This window comes from Geotrypetes seraphini, chromosome 14 (genome assembly GCF_902459505.1).
Source record: "Geotrypetes seraphini chromosome 14, aGeoSer1.1, whole genome shotgun sequence".
In the NCBI taxonomy this organism is placed as follows: Eukaryota; Metazoa; Chordata; class Amphibia; order Gymnophiona; family Dermophiidae; genus Geotrypetes; species Geotrypetes seraphini.
In genome coordinates this window covers 27,916,297-27,933,890 of record NC_047097.1, presented here as the reverse complement: position 1 = coordinate 27,933,890, position 17,594 = coordinate 27,916,297, and the positions used below count along the sequence as shown (strand labels likewise).

The following is a 17,594-nucleotide window of genomic DNA, read 5'->3' as shown; positions in this document are numbered from 1 at the left end:
ACTCCTACGAAATAAGAGTCCCATAGGAGTTGATAGTAAAATGATATAGCTTTACCTTTCTTTTTTACTTTTATGCACCAACTGATCATACAAGCAGTTAATGATAATTGCATTTTTGACAATATATTTGTCAACATTAACCATTGTTGATACTTGCAATTCAATAATGGGTAGCATTCTACAAATTTGGAATAGGGCATGAGTTCATCTCCATCAAATAACTGATTAACACACCAAACCCTACTCTTTTGCCAAATCTTTCAGGATAAAGGTTTTTTAGTATGTTTAACGGCTGGATTGTTCCAAATTGTCATGTTACGATGTGTATATACTGTATTGAATGTGTAGCGGTTTTGTCATGTGTACATAGAGCTGTTTGGGTAGCCTTCAAAATGGGGAAATGTTTGAAAGTGGATGGGAAAGACATGGTAGGAAGAGCTTGGATAGGTATAGGAGTACGGATGTACTGTTCTAATTCCAACCAAGTTGGGATAAAGTACATGGGTCAGTTTGAGACCATTGTGCACCATATTTTAGTAAAAAGGCCAGGTGGTATCTATAAAAATCTGGTAGATTAATACTTCCATTTATTGGATTTGGATTTAAAATCCGCCAAGGGTTGATGAGATCATAATTGGCTATCATAGATTGTAACTCAGTGAGAGTTTTGGATTTGAAAGAACCAGCGGTTGATTATAATCTCCTCCTAAAATAATAAGGGATGTAGAGTGTGTTATTAATGCTGGGGAGTCCGATACTGATGCATATATGTTAATAAGAATTAAGGGTTTGTCTTGAATCAAAACATGCAAAAAACACCATCTACCTTCCATATCTGTTAAATGAGAAAGAACCTGGAGCGATAGGGATGTTTTGATATAGATGGAAACTCCGTATTTTTTCTTAATGGCTGGTGAAAAGTAGGGCAAAGAATAGCCCTTAAATGCAGTTTTGATATTATCAGAAGCTGAGAAGTGGGTTTCTTGAAACATTAATATGTCAGGATTAAATAAGCGTACATAATTTGCAATTTTCTTATGTTTTATGCAGTTATTCATCCCATTGAATGATAAGATATGTAAGTCTAACATTTAAATCTTAGATTAGAAATTTTTTTCTCGATTTAACTAAGATATAAGCTGTAGAAGAAAAAAAAAGGTAGAAGACATACAAATCCGACACCACTGTCCGATACACCATTGTTGTATCAGACAATGGTGCGCCCGCATCTGGAGTAAGAATAAATGGGATACCCATGTGGGATCCCTACGAGGGTCAAGATAAGGAAATTGGGTCATTAGGGCATAGACAGGGGGTGGGTAAGCAGAGTGGGCAGACTTGATGGGCTATAACCCTTTTCTGCCGTCATCTTCTATGTTTCTAAGGGTCTCTCGTATGAAGAGAGACTGAACAAATTGCAGCTCTACACTCTTGAGGAATGTAGGGAGAGGGGAGACATGATCGAAACATTTAAGTACCTCACGGGACGTGTCGAAGTGGAAGATGATATTTTCTTTCTCAAGGGACCCTCGGCCACAAGATGGCACCCGCTCAAACTCAGGGGCGGAAAATTTCATGGCGACACCAGAAAGTATTTCTTCACAGAGAGAGTGGTTGATCATTGGAACAAGCTTCCAGTGCAGGTGATCGAGGCAGACAGCATGCCAGACTTTAAGAATAAATGGAATACCCATGTGGGATCCCTACGAGGGTCAAGATAAGGAAATTGGGTCATTAGGGCATAGACTGGGGGTGGGTAAGCAGAGCGGGCAGACTTGATGGGCTGTAGCCCTTTTCTGCCGTCATCTTCTATGTTTCTATGTTTCTAGCTTGGAATGCGGTCTCTACAAAGGATACTAATGAAACAGAACAGTGAAAGCATCCTGATAGATTGTGGTAAAGACAAAAAAAGCCCAGGTACCTTTGAATAAAGAGCAGATGAAGTTAAGATTTGAAATTATCTCTGCCAATTGCTAGGCCTGTTTTTAAATGCAAACAAAAAAACAAACAAACCATACTTTGAAATATCTGTATGCAAATGCCAGAAGTCTAAACCTAAGATAAGATGAAGAGGTAGATATAGTTGGCATTTCAGAGACTCAATGGAATGAAGAGCATCAATGGGATATTGTAATAACAGGGAATAAATTATGATAAGGTGGATCACATTGGTGGAGGAGTGATGCAATATGTTAAGTATGACATTGAGTCAAACAGGATGAAAGTTCTGCAGGAAGCTAAATACACCATGGAATCTTTATGAATAAAAATTTTATATAAGAACATAAGAATAGCCTTACTGGGTCAGACCAATGGTCCATCAAGCCCAGTAGCCCTTTCTCACAGTGGCCAATCCAAGTCACTAGTACCTGGCCAAAACCTAAGGAATAGCAAGATTCTGGAATCCCAAAGAGTAGCAGCATTCCATGCTACCGATCCAGGGCAAGCAGTGGCTTCCCCCATGTCTTTCTCAAGGGAAAGAGAATAGCAGTGGGGGTAGACTACCTTCCAGCTGGTCAGAACTGATAGATTATGAAATATTAACAGAAATTTGGGAAACTTGGCATCATAATGATTAGAGATTTCAATTACTGACCAATAAATGAGTGTGCGGTAAAAAAAAAAAAATATCATAAATGCGCAGTCATCTGCCACTTAAGCCTAAGAAGCAGTATAACTTCATATAACTGTCATATCCAAAAAAATCTTTAACCAAACCAGTGGAGAAAAAGGACCTTGGTAAGAATACAGAAAACCCTACAGGGAAAAAAATCACCATCGCTAGTCCAAAAAACTCCTCGAAAAATGTTACCGTCCATCAACCAAAATTTTTTAAAAAAACAAAACAAAACAGAAGTTCCTCTTATCTTCAATAGAATTATATTGCTACAAATTGAACCTCCTATCCTCTCTCATTGCTGCATCTTATTCAATGCAGTTACAGCTTCTTCATCAATAATAATCAACAGTCCTGAGTAAGGGAAAAATTTAGCTGTTCTAGCTGCACATATGTATATATAGAAAATCCCAACAAGGGCACTTTGTTTCGTCTGACAGGCTGCCTCAGGGGATCTAAAACTGCAAAACAGAAAAAAAAGCTTGTACAAAACAAAAATGACATTCAATAGGCTTAACATGGTGGCTTGGCTTCTTAAAGATGTGACTTAATTCTCTTTTTTTCTTTTCTATCAAATTATCATTAATATTAATCTGGATCTTCTTACACTCTTTATATTAAAATTTTTCTAATATTAAACAGATTAATTATTCCTAATATTACACTTCCCCTACCCTTATGTACAAACCTTAATTGTTCCCTTTTTTTTTTTTTTTCTTTTTTATTAATATTATAAATTATTTAAATTGTATTTCCACCTTTTACCTACATGTTTCAATTTGTATTAATAGAACATAATGATTAGTCTGTATTTTGTCTTATTTGTATTTGTCATCCCTGGTTTCTATTGTACATTACAATTATGTAATACGCATTGAAATATTTGATATTGCGTAAAATCAAAATTTAATAAACTTGAACTTGAAACTTGAACTAGTACAAAAGCACCAATTACAGACTACCATTGTTAAAAAAACAAACCTCATAGCACTTTAAACTCAAGAGGTAATGCTAGCAAAACCCTCTTATTTAAACAAGGCTTGACATTCTATCAGTGGTGTAGTAAGGGGGGGTTCTGCCCTGGGTGCCATGTTTATGGGGGTGCCGGCCTCTCCTCCTGTTCGCCCCCCCCTTCCCCTATACCTCTAGTTCAGGGGTGTCAAAGACCCTCCTCCTCAAGGGCTGCAATCCGGTCGGGTTTTCAGGATTTCCCCAATGAATATGCATGAGATCTATTTGCATGCACTGCTTTTATTGTATGCTATTAGATCTCATGCATATTCATTGCGGAAATCCTGAAAACCCGACTGGATTGCGGTCCTCTATTAAATGTTTAGTTGCCATCTTAGTAAGGCCAACCCATTCTTGTTTCCTTTTGTTCTTTTCCCCTTTGTATACATGGAGTTGCTGTTTTGGTTTCCCAAAATCAGGGCTCTGTTGCCCTGTGTGCGACAGTGGCCATATCAGATTCTTGACCTCTTCTATTGAATGCATTTTATGGAATAATCTTAACTTGTTTGCCAGAGCTATAGGCTGCGCCCTGAAGGTACTGAGGCCCTGCCATATTTGGTATTTGCAATCCCTGATTCTCCCATTAAAATTGGTGCTGCTGATCCCATAATGCATTGGTTTAGGGCACATTGGCAAACCGGTAGGGAATAGTTCCTTACTGGGTTGTCATGCATCATTATCCATAACAACTGGAAGGAGTTCCGAATAGAGAGAACCAACCCCTCTAGATCTCAGGTTTCATAAACAGACAGATCAGGAAAAGAGTGTGGGAAAATGCTAGCATAAGAGAATCATCTGTTGTAATGTGGTGTTGCAATCAATTCCCACATGTCCAAAAAGTAGTTACAGGCTGCAGGTAATTGTTTGCTATTCTGAAACAAACTACTGTAATTACTTTCTATATTAATTTATACAGCCTTAAAATCTATTTTGCTGGCAGAAGCTGAGTATTCACTGTAGCCCAGTGGGGGAAGACCTGTAAGGTGAGGATTGTTTGGTCACTAAAGAGGGTGGGGGCAATAGTTAGAAGGACAGACTGATGGGGAAAAGTCAAAACAGATTCCCGTGTAACTCAGAAACCTGTTGTTGGAGAGGTATGTTTGTACTCAAAAGAAACAGTCCAAAGGTCTAGGTTCCTCTGTTTATTTGACTGTGTCCTGATGCTCTACACATAAAATGGCAGGACTAGTTTCAACACTGTCACCCGTGTCCTCGGCTTTGCATACACACCCTCACAGTGTGTGGCCTTCCGTAAGGCCCTCCTTCTACTTCTGTAGAGTTGGGGAAGCCTAGAAAGTAAACAGTGTTCTGAGGAAGGTGATGAATGAACAGACCTGTTTAGATCCAGGTTGATGGGAAGGTCAGATTCACAGCGAAGGAAAAGTGTATATTCTGGGGCTAACTGGTAATATTAGGAGATAGGAAGGAAGCCAGGGTCAAATTTCAAGAGGGGGTGCCCATAGGCACAAACATTACTACTGTACTACTATTTATCACAGCGCTGTACATTTTGATATTTAATAGAAGGTCCCTGCTCTGCACCTACCCACCCCCTCCCCAATTTGTCCATCCAAATCCAGATCCCCTCACTTTGTGGACAATCTTGAGTAGTAGCAAGACAAACCTGATAGCAGAATTCAGTGCAGATAGGTCTCTGCACCTCCTCCCTTGCCAGGCGGAGAGGGCCAGGCACCTGTCGCACCGAAGATGCACAGGCGGAGAGGACTATCCGGGTGTCCAGGTGATTTCTGAAAACCTGGCAATTTGTCCAGGTTTAGGAGCTCGGGGCCATGTCTGGAGGGCATCCACGCATGTGTGTGACATCATCACTTTGCATCGGCGCTCACTGAAGGAGAGGGGAAGAGGTTCATGTAGGGGCAGTGCTGGGGATGGGGCCATGTGTTCTCGTTTTTGTGTGAATTTAGTAACCCTGTCTGCAGAACTGCTGTGCTGACACACTGAGCATCCCTATGAACAAGATAGCTCTGAGTGGTCCCAAATTTACTCTGTTTTTGCAGTAGTTTATAGTTTATTTCTGTTCTGCTTTTATCCAAAGTGGATTACAAGTATTGCATACATATTAAAACACTTGACAAATTACTACATTCAAATATCTCATTCATAAAACTAGCAAAACTTATCTAAAAAATATGTTGCTTCCCTCTGATGTTTCTATGAGAACTCATGTGGGTGACATAAGCACACACTTGCTGCCCTTCCTTCTGCTGCCCCATGTGTAGAAACGGGAGTTTGTGTTGAGCGAGAGAGTGTGCTCAGGTGAAATCTAGGTGAGCTGAAGAACTAAAAGCAGCACTGGGTCCCAGTAGAGCCCATCCAGCAGAAGCCCCTGATAACCCAACAATTAGGCAGCTGAGCTTCTGGGGCCCTTAATCAGTAAACAGAAGGGCCTCTGGAGAATGCTGTTTGAAAAGGAAGGAACCTGGTGGAGCAGAGCCGGAGAAGCATATAACCAAGAGTTGTGTAGATAGAAAAATTCAAAGTACTCTACAATTGATTTGTTCCCTTTTTCCTTTGTATTGGTTGTCTTAGAGGTCTGAATTAGCTTTGGGACTGTTTTCAGAGAATGGGACTAGGACAGGGTTGGGCAACCACAGTCCTCGAGATCCACATCCCAATTGGGTTTTCAAGATTTCCACAATGAATATGCATGAGATTTATTTTCATGTAATGCCCCTATTATATGCAAATAGATCTCTTGTATATTCATTGTGGAGAACTTGAAAACCCATAAGAACATAAGAATAGCCTTACTGGGTCAGACCAATGGTCCATCTAACCCAGTATCCTGTCTTCAGAAGCAATCCAGGTCACAAGTACCTTGCAAAATCCCAAATAGTAGCAGCATTCCAAAGCTCAGATTGTGATGTCATAATGCCCCATTCCACCAATGCCTAAGAGCCAGCCTCGTGATGTCACAATGGCTTGATTGTTCTATACTTGGCTCACATAAGAACATAACAATATCCTTATTGGGTCAGACCAATGGACCATCTAGCCTAGTATCCCGTCTTCATGGAAACCAATCCAAGTCACAAGTACCTGTCAAAAATCCAAATAGTAGCAGCATTCCATGTCACTGATCCAGAGCAAGCAGTGGCTTCTCCCATATCTGTCAACAGCAGTTTATGGACTTTCCTCCAGGAACTTGTTCAAACCTTTTTTAAAACCAGCTACATTACATAACCGCTCTTACCACATCCTCTGGCAACGCGTTCCAGAGTTTAACTTTTCTCTGACTGAAAAAATATTTCCTCCTATTAGTTTTAAAAGTATTAGTCTGTAATACAACTGGGTTGTGGCCTTTGAGGACCGTAGTTACCCATCCCTGTACTAGGTAGTCAGAACAGAGATTCGTGGAGACAGGATACTGGGCTTGATGGACCTTTAGTCAGTCCCAGAATGGCAATTCTTAACCTATGGTTAGGGTCCTAAATATGCATGTGTGGATGACATCACACGCATCTGGAAATGCTGGAGGCCTTCCAGATGTGGCCTGGAGGTTGTGTGAAAAGAGACGAGGCTTTTGGGGGGCAGAACAAGGTGGGACTATGGACGGAACAGGGCAGGGCCATGCATCCGGGTTGGTCTGTCATTAAATATGGTACCGCTACCTAGGTGAATATCTAATGGTTGATTATATTAAATAAACTGTCAAATAGACTTTGTAAAATATGAGAAAATATGTAAAAAATATTTATAAAATGGAAAGGACAACAGCTGTACAGGTGGGGATTTTTAGGAAATTTCAGGAGATTTGGGATCCATTAACAAAATATTGTAATGATTGAATATTTCTTTTCCCCTTAAAAAATGCACAGCCAAGATGGGGGGAGGGAAGGGTTTTTTGATTTGAGCATTAAATAAAGTATATTATAGGAATAAGGTTTATGATAGGTTTTTCTTGAATTTAAAAAATGTAATTAAGTAGGGGGGAGGGGGATAAATTCTGATATAGAGTTTTAACAGAATATTAAGTGTTGTATTTGTGTTTAAAATGCTATAAATTCTGTTACACTTATTGTAAGTATATTAAAAATGAATAAAGAATGGGGAAAAAAAAGACTTTGTAAAATATGTATAAAATCAGATTTTGATTGCACAGCATTAGGATTTACAGAAGGGAAGTTATTAAGCTGTGGAAAAATATTGCACTTTATCACAGCTTAATTTACTACAGGAGTCACTAACTTGCAGTAGCTCAGTATTGCAGGTTAATAATTCGCGTAAATGACTAACATAACTTGTGATCAACCTCACAAGTTAGGTTATTCTTTCCGGGAGCATCGGCCTGCTAACTCAGCAACAATGAGGTTAAAAGCAGAGAATGACATGGGGACAAATTTTTCCCCATCCCTGCAGGAACTCATTTTCCCGTCCTGTCTCGGAGAGTTATTTTCCTGTCCTTACCCTATTCCTGCAAGCTTAACCATCTGCCCAAGCCTGAAACATTTTAAAATCACAATTGTTTGAGGGTTGTGTGGTTAAGGCAGAGCGTACAGGAATGGGATGGGGAAAAATTAGTCTCCATATCATTTTCTAGTTAAAAGGCCTTAGATGCAAGAGGGTAAAACCAGGACTGCCTAATGGCAGCTTGAACCTGTAGTGGCAGAACAGGATGGGCTATTTTGCCTTTATCTGCCATCATGTTTCTATGTAACCACAAGGTTGAAATGGTGCCATTTGGAACCTGGCACCAGAGGAGACAGGAGGGACTGGAGGTTGCTTCTGCCTCTTATCCCTATCAGGGATTTCAAAGGAAGACCATAGGGTGTCTCACAAAGGGGTTTTTTTTGTTGTTGTTTTATTGCTAGGGGACAACCTGTGTTTTTTTCCCAGTCTTGAGCACGTAACATAAGGCTGGCCATAAGAAAAGCAAGAATCTTCTACTAGTGGCTGTCACTGGACTGTATTGAGGAGTGAGCATGTGTCTCCGAAAAAGGGTGTATGTGTTTCTCAAAGACAGAAAGTGTCCTGGTTGAAGCTTCTGTCTCAGAAAAGACAAAAAAGTGGGGTTGAAAAGCAGACCATACCCTTCTGGAATAAAAGATGTCCACTGCTACGTTTGGCTGCACTTAACTGAATGGTGTATAAAAGTAATAAAGTACAACCAGTCTTTGAAAAAAAAAAAAATAAACAAGAGTAATGTATACAAGCTGTTTTGCTGGGTAAATAGTTTATTTGAAAACTATCTACACTTTATATGGATGTGGAGGAGAGAGTGGTGCAGTGGTTAGAGCTACAGCCTCAGCACCCTGTGCTCCTTCACTGCCCCTGGTACATTAGATAGATTGTGAGCCCACTGGGACAGAGAGGGGAAATGCTCGAAGTACCTGTATGTAAATCACTTTGAGTGTGGTTGTAAAGCTACAAGAAGGTGGTTTTCTAGTCCCAACCCCTTTCCCTGATGTCATAATGCCTCATTCCACCAATGCCTAAGAGCCAACCTCATCAGTGATGTCACAATGGCTTCATTGGTCTATACTTGGCTCACTTCTGATCTCATATTGGAGGAGAGTGTGGTGCAGTGGTTAGAGTTCAAACCCCATGCTGCTCCTTGAGATCCTGAGCAAGTCACTTACCGTATTTTCACCCATATACCGCGCACCCGTGTAAAACGCGCACACGGGTATAGCGCGTGGGGAACACAAATTTATGTAAAAAAAATTTAATATAGCGCGCACACACGTATACCGCGCATGCTAAAACCTCCTCCCACCTACTCCGAACCGGCATCCTCCCCCCCGCTCGCTTACCCGAGAGAGCATTTTTTTTTTCATTCGAATCCGGCATTCCCCCTGCGAACCGGCATCCTCCCCCCCCGCTCGCATCACCCCCCCGCGATCCTACATCCCCCCCCCCCCAGCACCGCAAAACATCTCTTACCCGATTGGGCACCAGCACCAATGCACAGGATGTGCCAGTGCCAGTGCCCGAAGATCCTCCCTCGTTGGGTTGGGCTGGGCTGGGCGGTGCGGTGCAAGAGAGATCCTCCTTCTTCCTGCGCCGGGCTGGACTAGGCTTTGAGCATGCTCAAAGCCTTCTGGTCTCGCTTTCTCAGAGAGAGCGAGACCAGAAGGCTTTGAGCATTCGCAAATGCTCAAAGCCTAGTCCAGCCCGGCGCAGGAAGAAGGAGGATCTCTCTCGCACTGCACCACCCAGCCCAGCCCAACCTAACGAGGGAGGATCTTCGGGCACTGGCACTGGCACTGGCACATCCTGTGCATTGGTGCTGGTGCCGGTGCTGGTGCCCAATCAGGTAAGAGATGTTTTGCGGTGCTGGGGGGGATGTAGGATCGCGGGGGAGGGGGGGTGACGCTAGCGGGGGGGAGGATTTCGGTTCGCAGGGGGATGCCGGATCGGATTGAAAAAAAAAAGTTGTAAAACGCGCTCACACGTATAACGCGCATGGTTATGCACGGTTTGTAAAAATCGTGTATAACGCACGCGTTATATGCGTGAAAATATGGTAATCTTCCACTGTCACAGGTACATTGGATAGATTGTGAGCCCACTAGGACAGATAGGAAAACTGTATGCAAACCACTTTGAGTGTGGTTGTAAAACTATAAAAGGTGATATACATGTCCCAATAAAAATACACACTAATTTTTCTTTGAATTTACTATTGATTTGCTTTGATTGTAGTTGCTACTTATAGTCTCGCCTCCCCCACACTCCAAAAGCTTTAGGATATCACCTAGTTGCTTAACAGTTAAGCCAGTGAGGGTTGAAAAACTGTGAGCCAGTGGACAATTCAGGCGGCGGTCAGGAGGGGACCAAACAAACCAATCTCTGGTCCCACAAAACATTGTATGGGCCTTGGCTTCAGTGGCTCACCCTATTCCACTGCCTGTGAATTTAGGGGCCGTCTGTGGTTCTGATCGTAAACTATTATTCCTTTTCAGGACTGCATTTCCTTTTTACTCTTAGCTAGGCCCAGCTGTTTTCATATCAATGCTAATATTACTATCTTGTCTCTAGGGCTGTCTCGACTAAAAGTCTCTTGTACTGTGTCATTTCTTTATTCTTATTTTCTCCTTTTAATGACTTGCATAATATTTGCCTTTATTAACAGTACATCAAAATACCTTCTGCAAGCAGTACCTCTGAAAATGGAGTTCGTGTCTTTGCCTTCTACCTCTCTCGGGAGAGTAAAGATAAGCCTCAGTCCAGCTTTGACTGTATCCGGCAGGGGGTGTCCAGGTAAAGGCTCGCTATAGTTCTGTTGTTTAATGACATTTTGTAGATAGAGTGGAGGGGGAGATGAAGACAGAGGGATAGGAAAGCTGCTTGTTTCGGGATAGATGCTGAAGACAAACACTGGAAAACGGGATTCTTAGAACCCTCGGAGGTGATGTCTCCAAGTGGGTTAATTTCACCCATACTATGATAGGAATGACAGGCAATTTTGGAGATGACTACTGCAACATCCTCTACCTCCCCTGCCCGGCAATAATGATTAAACAACTACAAACAATCCAAAACACAGCTTTGAGACTCGTATATTCATTGAAGAAATATGAACACATCACTGAGGCATACATCGACTCACACTGGCTTCCAATCCAAGAAAGAATACAATTCAAATTTTACTGTACACTATTTAAAACTATTAACGGGAACAGCCCAACCTACTTAAACAACCGCTTTATCCAAACTACCTCTACCAGGCATAGAAAAACACACACCCCTTTCACTCACCCCACAATCAAGGAAGTAAAACAGAAAAAACTTTACACGACGGCCTACTAGCCACTCAAGCAGCAAGACTAGATAACCAAATTTCCACCCTATTGACATTAACCCCTGTCTACAAGAGGTTCAGAAAGGATATAAAAACTATACTCTTCAAGAAATCCCTGAGTAAAGCCTAATACAGGGGTGCCCACACTTTTTGGGCTTGTGAGCTACTTTTAAAATGACCAAGTCAAAATGATGTACCAACAATAAAAATGCTAAACATATATATATATATATACACACCGAGTGTACTTTGTATTTATGTTCAAATATTTTTTTATTATACAGCCCCCCTCCCCCGAAGGCCCCCCTGAAGGTCTGCACATTCCCCCTCAAAGGTTGACTCCCCCCCCTGAAGGCCTGCACTACCCCTTGAAGGACTGCCCTCCCCCTCTTCCCCCGAAGGCCTACCCTCCCCACATCCATTTACCTAATTCCAGCAGGGAGCAGTCTGCAGAGAGGATCGCTGGTACTTTAGCGATCCTTGCAGGTTGCCATAGGCCTCAGGAGTTGTCTTCCCTCTGCCCCAAGCCTGTCTCTGACTTAGAGGAGGGGCAGGACCACGGCAGAGGGAAGACAGCTCCTGAGGCCTATGGCAACCTGTAAGAATTGCTAAAGTACCACCTGCCACCGGCCGTCTCCCATTCGTCCCCTTTGAAGATCCCCACAGGAATAAGGAAGTTAAATTACTAGAATACTTAGGCACAGAAAAACAAAGAAATACTTCCAAGAACTGCCCCATAAGAACTGCCTGTCACAATGCTCATTAGTGGAACTGAATAAAAGACAAGTACAATGGATTTAGAAGGGGTCCGATCCGCCCGGGTGCACGGCTTGGAGGGGTGCACAGCCGGCCAGGTCCGGGTCATCTGCCTTTCTTTTCCCCCGGTCCGCGCTCGGGGCTTGCGCCTGCCTGTTCCCGTGCCGACGCTCGAATGGTGCCGTCAACTCCCGCGAGTCTCGCGATAACCAACAGCACCATTTGGGCGGCGGGTGCGAGCCCCGTGCGCAGACCAGTGGAAAGGAAGGGCAGGAGGACCCGGACGGCTGTGCATCCCTCCAAGCCGTGCACCCGGGGCGGGGGAGGACCGCCCCACCTCGGTACGCCACTGATTGGGAGGCCGATTTTGGGGTTTTTTAAATTGTATATCGGGCAGCATTAGGCCTCGCTCTTACCTCAATCATTACAGGCGCTTCTATTTCTTGTGATGCGCTGAGCTCCGTCCCCCACCGACCTTCACCCCGCCCTTCCAGCACTCTGATTGGCCAGCGTTCTTTAAGAGGCGGGCCAGTCAGGAGGGGAAAAAAAGAGAAGGGAAGAAGGGAACCTGCTGTGCGATCGACTGGGGTCGCCTGAGCGAACGACCTGTCGATCGCGATCGACGCGTTGGGCACCCCTGGCCTAATACCACGAACACCTCCCCTACCCTCTCTCAGAAACTATCTCCGATCTAACTTTGTAACCCTTCCCTCCACCACTCTTATTGTAATCCGCTTTGAACCGAAAGGTAATGGCGGAATAGAAATCTGTAATGTAATGTAATGATCTCAGTCTCTCGGATTCAACACTAGTGCTCACCTGAACTCTTGCATCGTTTCTGAGACCCTCCTTCTGCAGTTTATAAGATTAATATGTGCAGGAAATGCATCGAGATGTGCTTGGAAATTCTAAGAGGTTAGAACATAAGAATAGCCTTGGTCAGACCAATGATCCATCTAGTCCAGTATCCCATCTTCACAGAGGCCAGTCCCAAAAAACCAAATTGTAGCAGCATTCTATGCCACCGATCTAAGGATAAATTATTTATCTTTCTGATGTAGTTTCTTGATCTCTGCTTTTGTTGGTATTTAAGGATCTCTTTCTCCCAGGGGTATAGCCAGAAGTCTGGGAATTTTGTGTGTGTGTGATAGACTGTGAGGGTGCCATGTATTAGCATTCAATCCCTCCCAGCTCCAAGTTTAAATCTTATCTTTCTTTTCAGGGGTAGGGTTACCCGGACATGTCCTCTTTTTAGAGGGCATGTCCAGGCGTCTGGATGGCTCCAGAAAAAGGAGGACAGTTTGAGACACCCGGGTTTTACTTCCATTGCAATGGAAGAAAGGAGGATAGATTGAGATGCCGGGGTTTTATTTCTATTGAAAGCAATGGAACTAAAACCTGGATGTCTCAATCTGTACTTTTTTTTTTTTTTCCTGGAGCCATATGGTAATCCTAGGTGGGGATGACACTGAAGTGCTTACAATGTAAGCAGTGATGTGGCAAGGGTAGGAGGCACCTGGGGCGGTCGTGCCCTCCTCTCAATCCCCTGCTCCTTCCGCACCCCCCAAGCTGCACTCGCGCCCTCCCTTCCCACCCGCATACCTCTAATAATAATAATAATAATAACTTAATTTTTCTATACCGCCATAGTCAGGAGACTTCTAGGCGGTTCACATTGAAAGAAGGCTGGACAGTCAGCGAATGATAAGGAGCCTAAAAAAGAAAAGTTACATAGACGAGTTACATACTAATGGGTAAAGTTTAAGGGTGGTCAGTTTTAGTCAATGAATTTGTCGAATAGGGCGGTTTTTATTGCTTTTCGGAATGCATTGAAAGTCAGTTTGGGTTCATTTATGCAGTTTCGCAACCAGACTTCTCTATTCGCTTGGAACATAAAGGTTCTATCCAGGAAGGATTTGTATCTGCAGCCTGAGATCTTTGGGTAGGCAAAGATGTTTTTGTTTCTGGTTGTTCATGTGGGGTTGTGCAGAATGAAGTGAGTTTGCAGGTAGGAAGGTGCTAGTCCCCAGACTTGTTTGAAACAGATACATGCAAATTTGAATAGTTTTTGCCGGCTTGAGCAGCTGCTCTGGCCTGCTGTTTGTGCTGGCATTGGCTTTCCCTCTGATGTCATGTCCTGGCCCTGTGACCCAGAAGTGATTTCAAAGGGAGCCAGGCCAGCACAAGCAGCAGACCAGAGTAGTTGCTTGCACTGGTGAAGATTTTGCAAATATTCATGTATTAATTACTTAGAAACTCTGTCCTCTGTTCCTTATTTCAGCAAGCACATAAATGACTCTAATGTCCTAGATGCTCGCCTTTTCTATTTTAGGTTTGGCCAAAACCAGTTGGATTGTGTAGGGAACATCCAGGATAAAATAACGATTTGTGCGACAGACGAATCCTACCAGCTGACACGTGACCGAATGTCTCAGGTGGAGAAAGAAACATGGAGTAGGAGCGCCATCGAGATCAAACCTGGGGCCTCATACCACGGTAAGGAAATGTTGCTCATTAGCCCATCCACTGGAATTAGGGACTGTTCCTTAAGTACTGTACCTATGCCTTTCTCTGGATGTTGCTTCTTCAAGGAGTGTGCTGGTTAAGAGTACACACTTAATATATGTTTCCAAATACACCATTTTATCGTTTTTTGCATTGACTATCTGCGCTATTAAGTTTTGAAACAGAACATGCCATTTAATGTGCAGTTGGCTAATTTTATTGTATGGAAGATGAAATGTGATACAGTTGCCTACTCAAGAGCTCTCTAGGGAAGTGGAGGGACGTGGAAGGCAATGCCCCCTCTAAGGATTGGCCATGTGCGTGCAGATTTTTTCCCATGTGAGTGACAAGTTATAATTTTTTTTGTGCGTGTGAGCAACAAGTTCTAAATATTAACAATTTTCCAGATTTAGATTTTGTGAATAACCATGTAAAATCTGTGAGCAACACTCCTAGAATGTATGAGTGACTGCTCATTATCAGCTTACAGGGAACATAGGGAGAGGGGCATTTTTGATAAGACATCTAAGTCCAACTTTGGACATTTTTCACAAGATGTCCAAAGTTGGAGGTGGAGAAATTACCATTTTTTGAAACCGTTAGACATTCCAAAAAAATTATATTAAAAAAAATCTCCTTTGTAGATGTCTTGGCAGCCAGGACATCCAACTTCAGGATGTCTAACTTTGCTCGCTATTTTCAACCACAAAAACATCCATCGTTGTAATGGACTGGCCACACGGACATAACAGAGTAACATAGTAGATGACGGCAGGGGCACCTTAGAGGACACTACTGTGAACTTCACATAAAGGGTGCCAGATGTACACCTTGCCAAATATCCCTTATAATTTATGCTGAGCCTTCAAAAACTCCCTCAAAACCTACTATACCCAAATGTCTACCACCCCAATAGGCCTTTTGGCTACAGGTGTCACCTATATTGCAGTATAGTAGGATTTTGGTGGCCTCATGCTTTCCACCATAAATGTAGTTATTATAGTGGCTTATGGGCCTAAGTCCTACTCTCTATGGCTCACTAGCCCACCCACCAGGCTACTTAAGATACTTGTCTGATGCTCTACTAGTCTTTCCCATACCAGGTGCTGCTGTTCTAGAGACAGGTATGTACTGTTTCATTTAGATCTCTGTGGGGTTGGAGGGGACTAGTGACCACTGGGGAAGTGTGTGTGTGTGTGTGTGTGTGTGGGGGGGGGGGGGGGTCATAATTTAATCCCTCCAGTGGTCCTCTGGTCAGTTTGGATACCTTTTTGCTAATTCATCTAAGTTCTGTTCAGGCTGTCTTGGGAAAGGGTTGATTATGATTGCAAGACATCAGGACACACTTTGAACATGGCCCTTTTAATTTTGGACACACAGTAGCTAGGACACCTCACAAGATGTCCAGAAAGATAGTTTCAAAAATCAGCACATGGACATCTTGGTGTTTTGAAAATGCCTCTAATTGTGTGCTGAATGGAAGTTGTCTTCTGTAGGTGAGGTAGGGGATTTTGTATATTGTCAGGCCCCATGTGGGGACTTGGGGGTAATGGTGGACATGACACTGAAGCCGACGGCACAGTGCACAGCGGCTGCCAAGAGAGCGAATAAAATGCTGGGGATAATCAAGAAGGGTATTACAACAAGAACGAAAGAAGTTATCCTGCCGCTGTACCGGGCAATGGTGCGTCCGCATCTTGAGTACTGCGTCCAGTATTGGTCACCATACCTTAAGAAGGATATGGTGTTACTCGAGAGAGTTCAGAGGAGAGCGACACGACTGATTAAGGGGATGGAAAGCCTTTCATACGCTGAGAGATTGGAGAAACTGGGTCTCTTTTCCCTGGAGAAGAGAAGACTTAGAGGGGATATGATAGAGACTTACAAGATCATGAAGGGCATAGAGAGAGTAGAGAGGGACAGATTCTTCAAACTTTCAGAACATAAAAAAACAAGAGGGCATTCGGAAAAGTTGAAAGGGGACAGATTCAAAACGAATGCTAGGAAGTTCTTCTTTACCCAACGTGTGGTGGACACCTGGAATGCGCTTCCAGAGGAAGTTATAGGGCAGCGAACGGTACTGGGGTTTAAGAAAGGATTGGACAATTTCCTGCTGGAAAAGGGGATAGAGGGGTATAGATAAAAGATTACTGCACAGGTCCTGGACCTGATGGGCCGCCGCGTGAGCGGACTGCTGGGCGCGATGGACCTCAGGTCTGACCCAGCAGAGGCATTTCTTATGTTCTTATGTTCTTATGCTTCTGTGGACAGCCCATACAGAAGGCTTCACTTGCGTAACATAGAAACATAGAAATAGACGGCAGATAAGGGCCACGGCCCATCTAGTCTGCCCACCCCAATGACCCTCCCCTATCTTTCTCTGTGAATAGATCCCACTTGTCTATCCCATTTGGCCTTAAAATCAGGCACGCTGCTGGCCTCAATAACCTGAAGTGGAAGACTATTCCAGCGATCAACCACCCTTTCAGTGAAAAAGAATTTCCTGGTGTCCCCGTGCCAGATAGATGGGACTTCCAGGTATCCTGAAATAAGAATTGACTCAGGATTTAAACTATGTCATGATACAATGACATGTTTTCTATGGTGCTTCCACAGACCTGTCCCTAATTAGACCTGGATTCTAAACATGAGGGCAGCAGTTTCAGGATTACTGCAGTGACAGCTGATCCCCAACCCATTGTGTTATGTCACCCAATGACATGCAGTTCTTCTCCTTTATCACTGGGTCTGTAGCAGCCTCTACTCTGAGAGGTCCTCGCACAAGAAGTTTTTTGTGCTTATTTAAATGCCTGTGAGTGTTTTGAATGTGCCGGGTAGCTTTTTCACATGTATAGGAAGGGATTTTCTCATATATAGAACTTGTGTGCACATATGATTTGCATGTGTCTGTGTCAAGAGGAGAGCTACACAAGAGCTGTA

The 17,594-nt window shown here is 43.2% G+C and overlaps 1 protein-coding gene across 4 annotated transcripts in view; it reads left to right on the top strand.

Moving 5' to 3' along the window:
• ELL3 (elongation factor for RNA polymerase II 3) overlaps nt 1-17,594 on the top strand; it is an 86,057-nt gene that overhangs the window by 40,757 nt on the left and 27,706 nt on the right. For all 4 annotated transcript variants that reach the window (XM_033920878.1, XM_033920876.1, XM_033920877.1 and 1 more), the window contains 2 exons: nt 10,725-10,852; nt 14,482-14,645. In XM_033920878.1, coding sequence (XP_033776769.1) covers nt 10,725-10,852; nt 14,482-14,645 — 292 coding nt within the window. The remainder of the gene's footprint in view (nt 1-10,724; nt 10,853-14,481; nt 14,646-17,594) is intronic.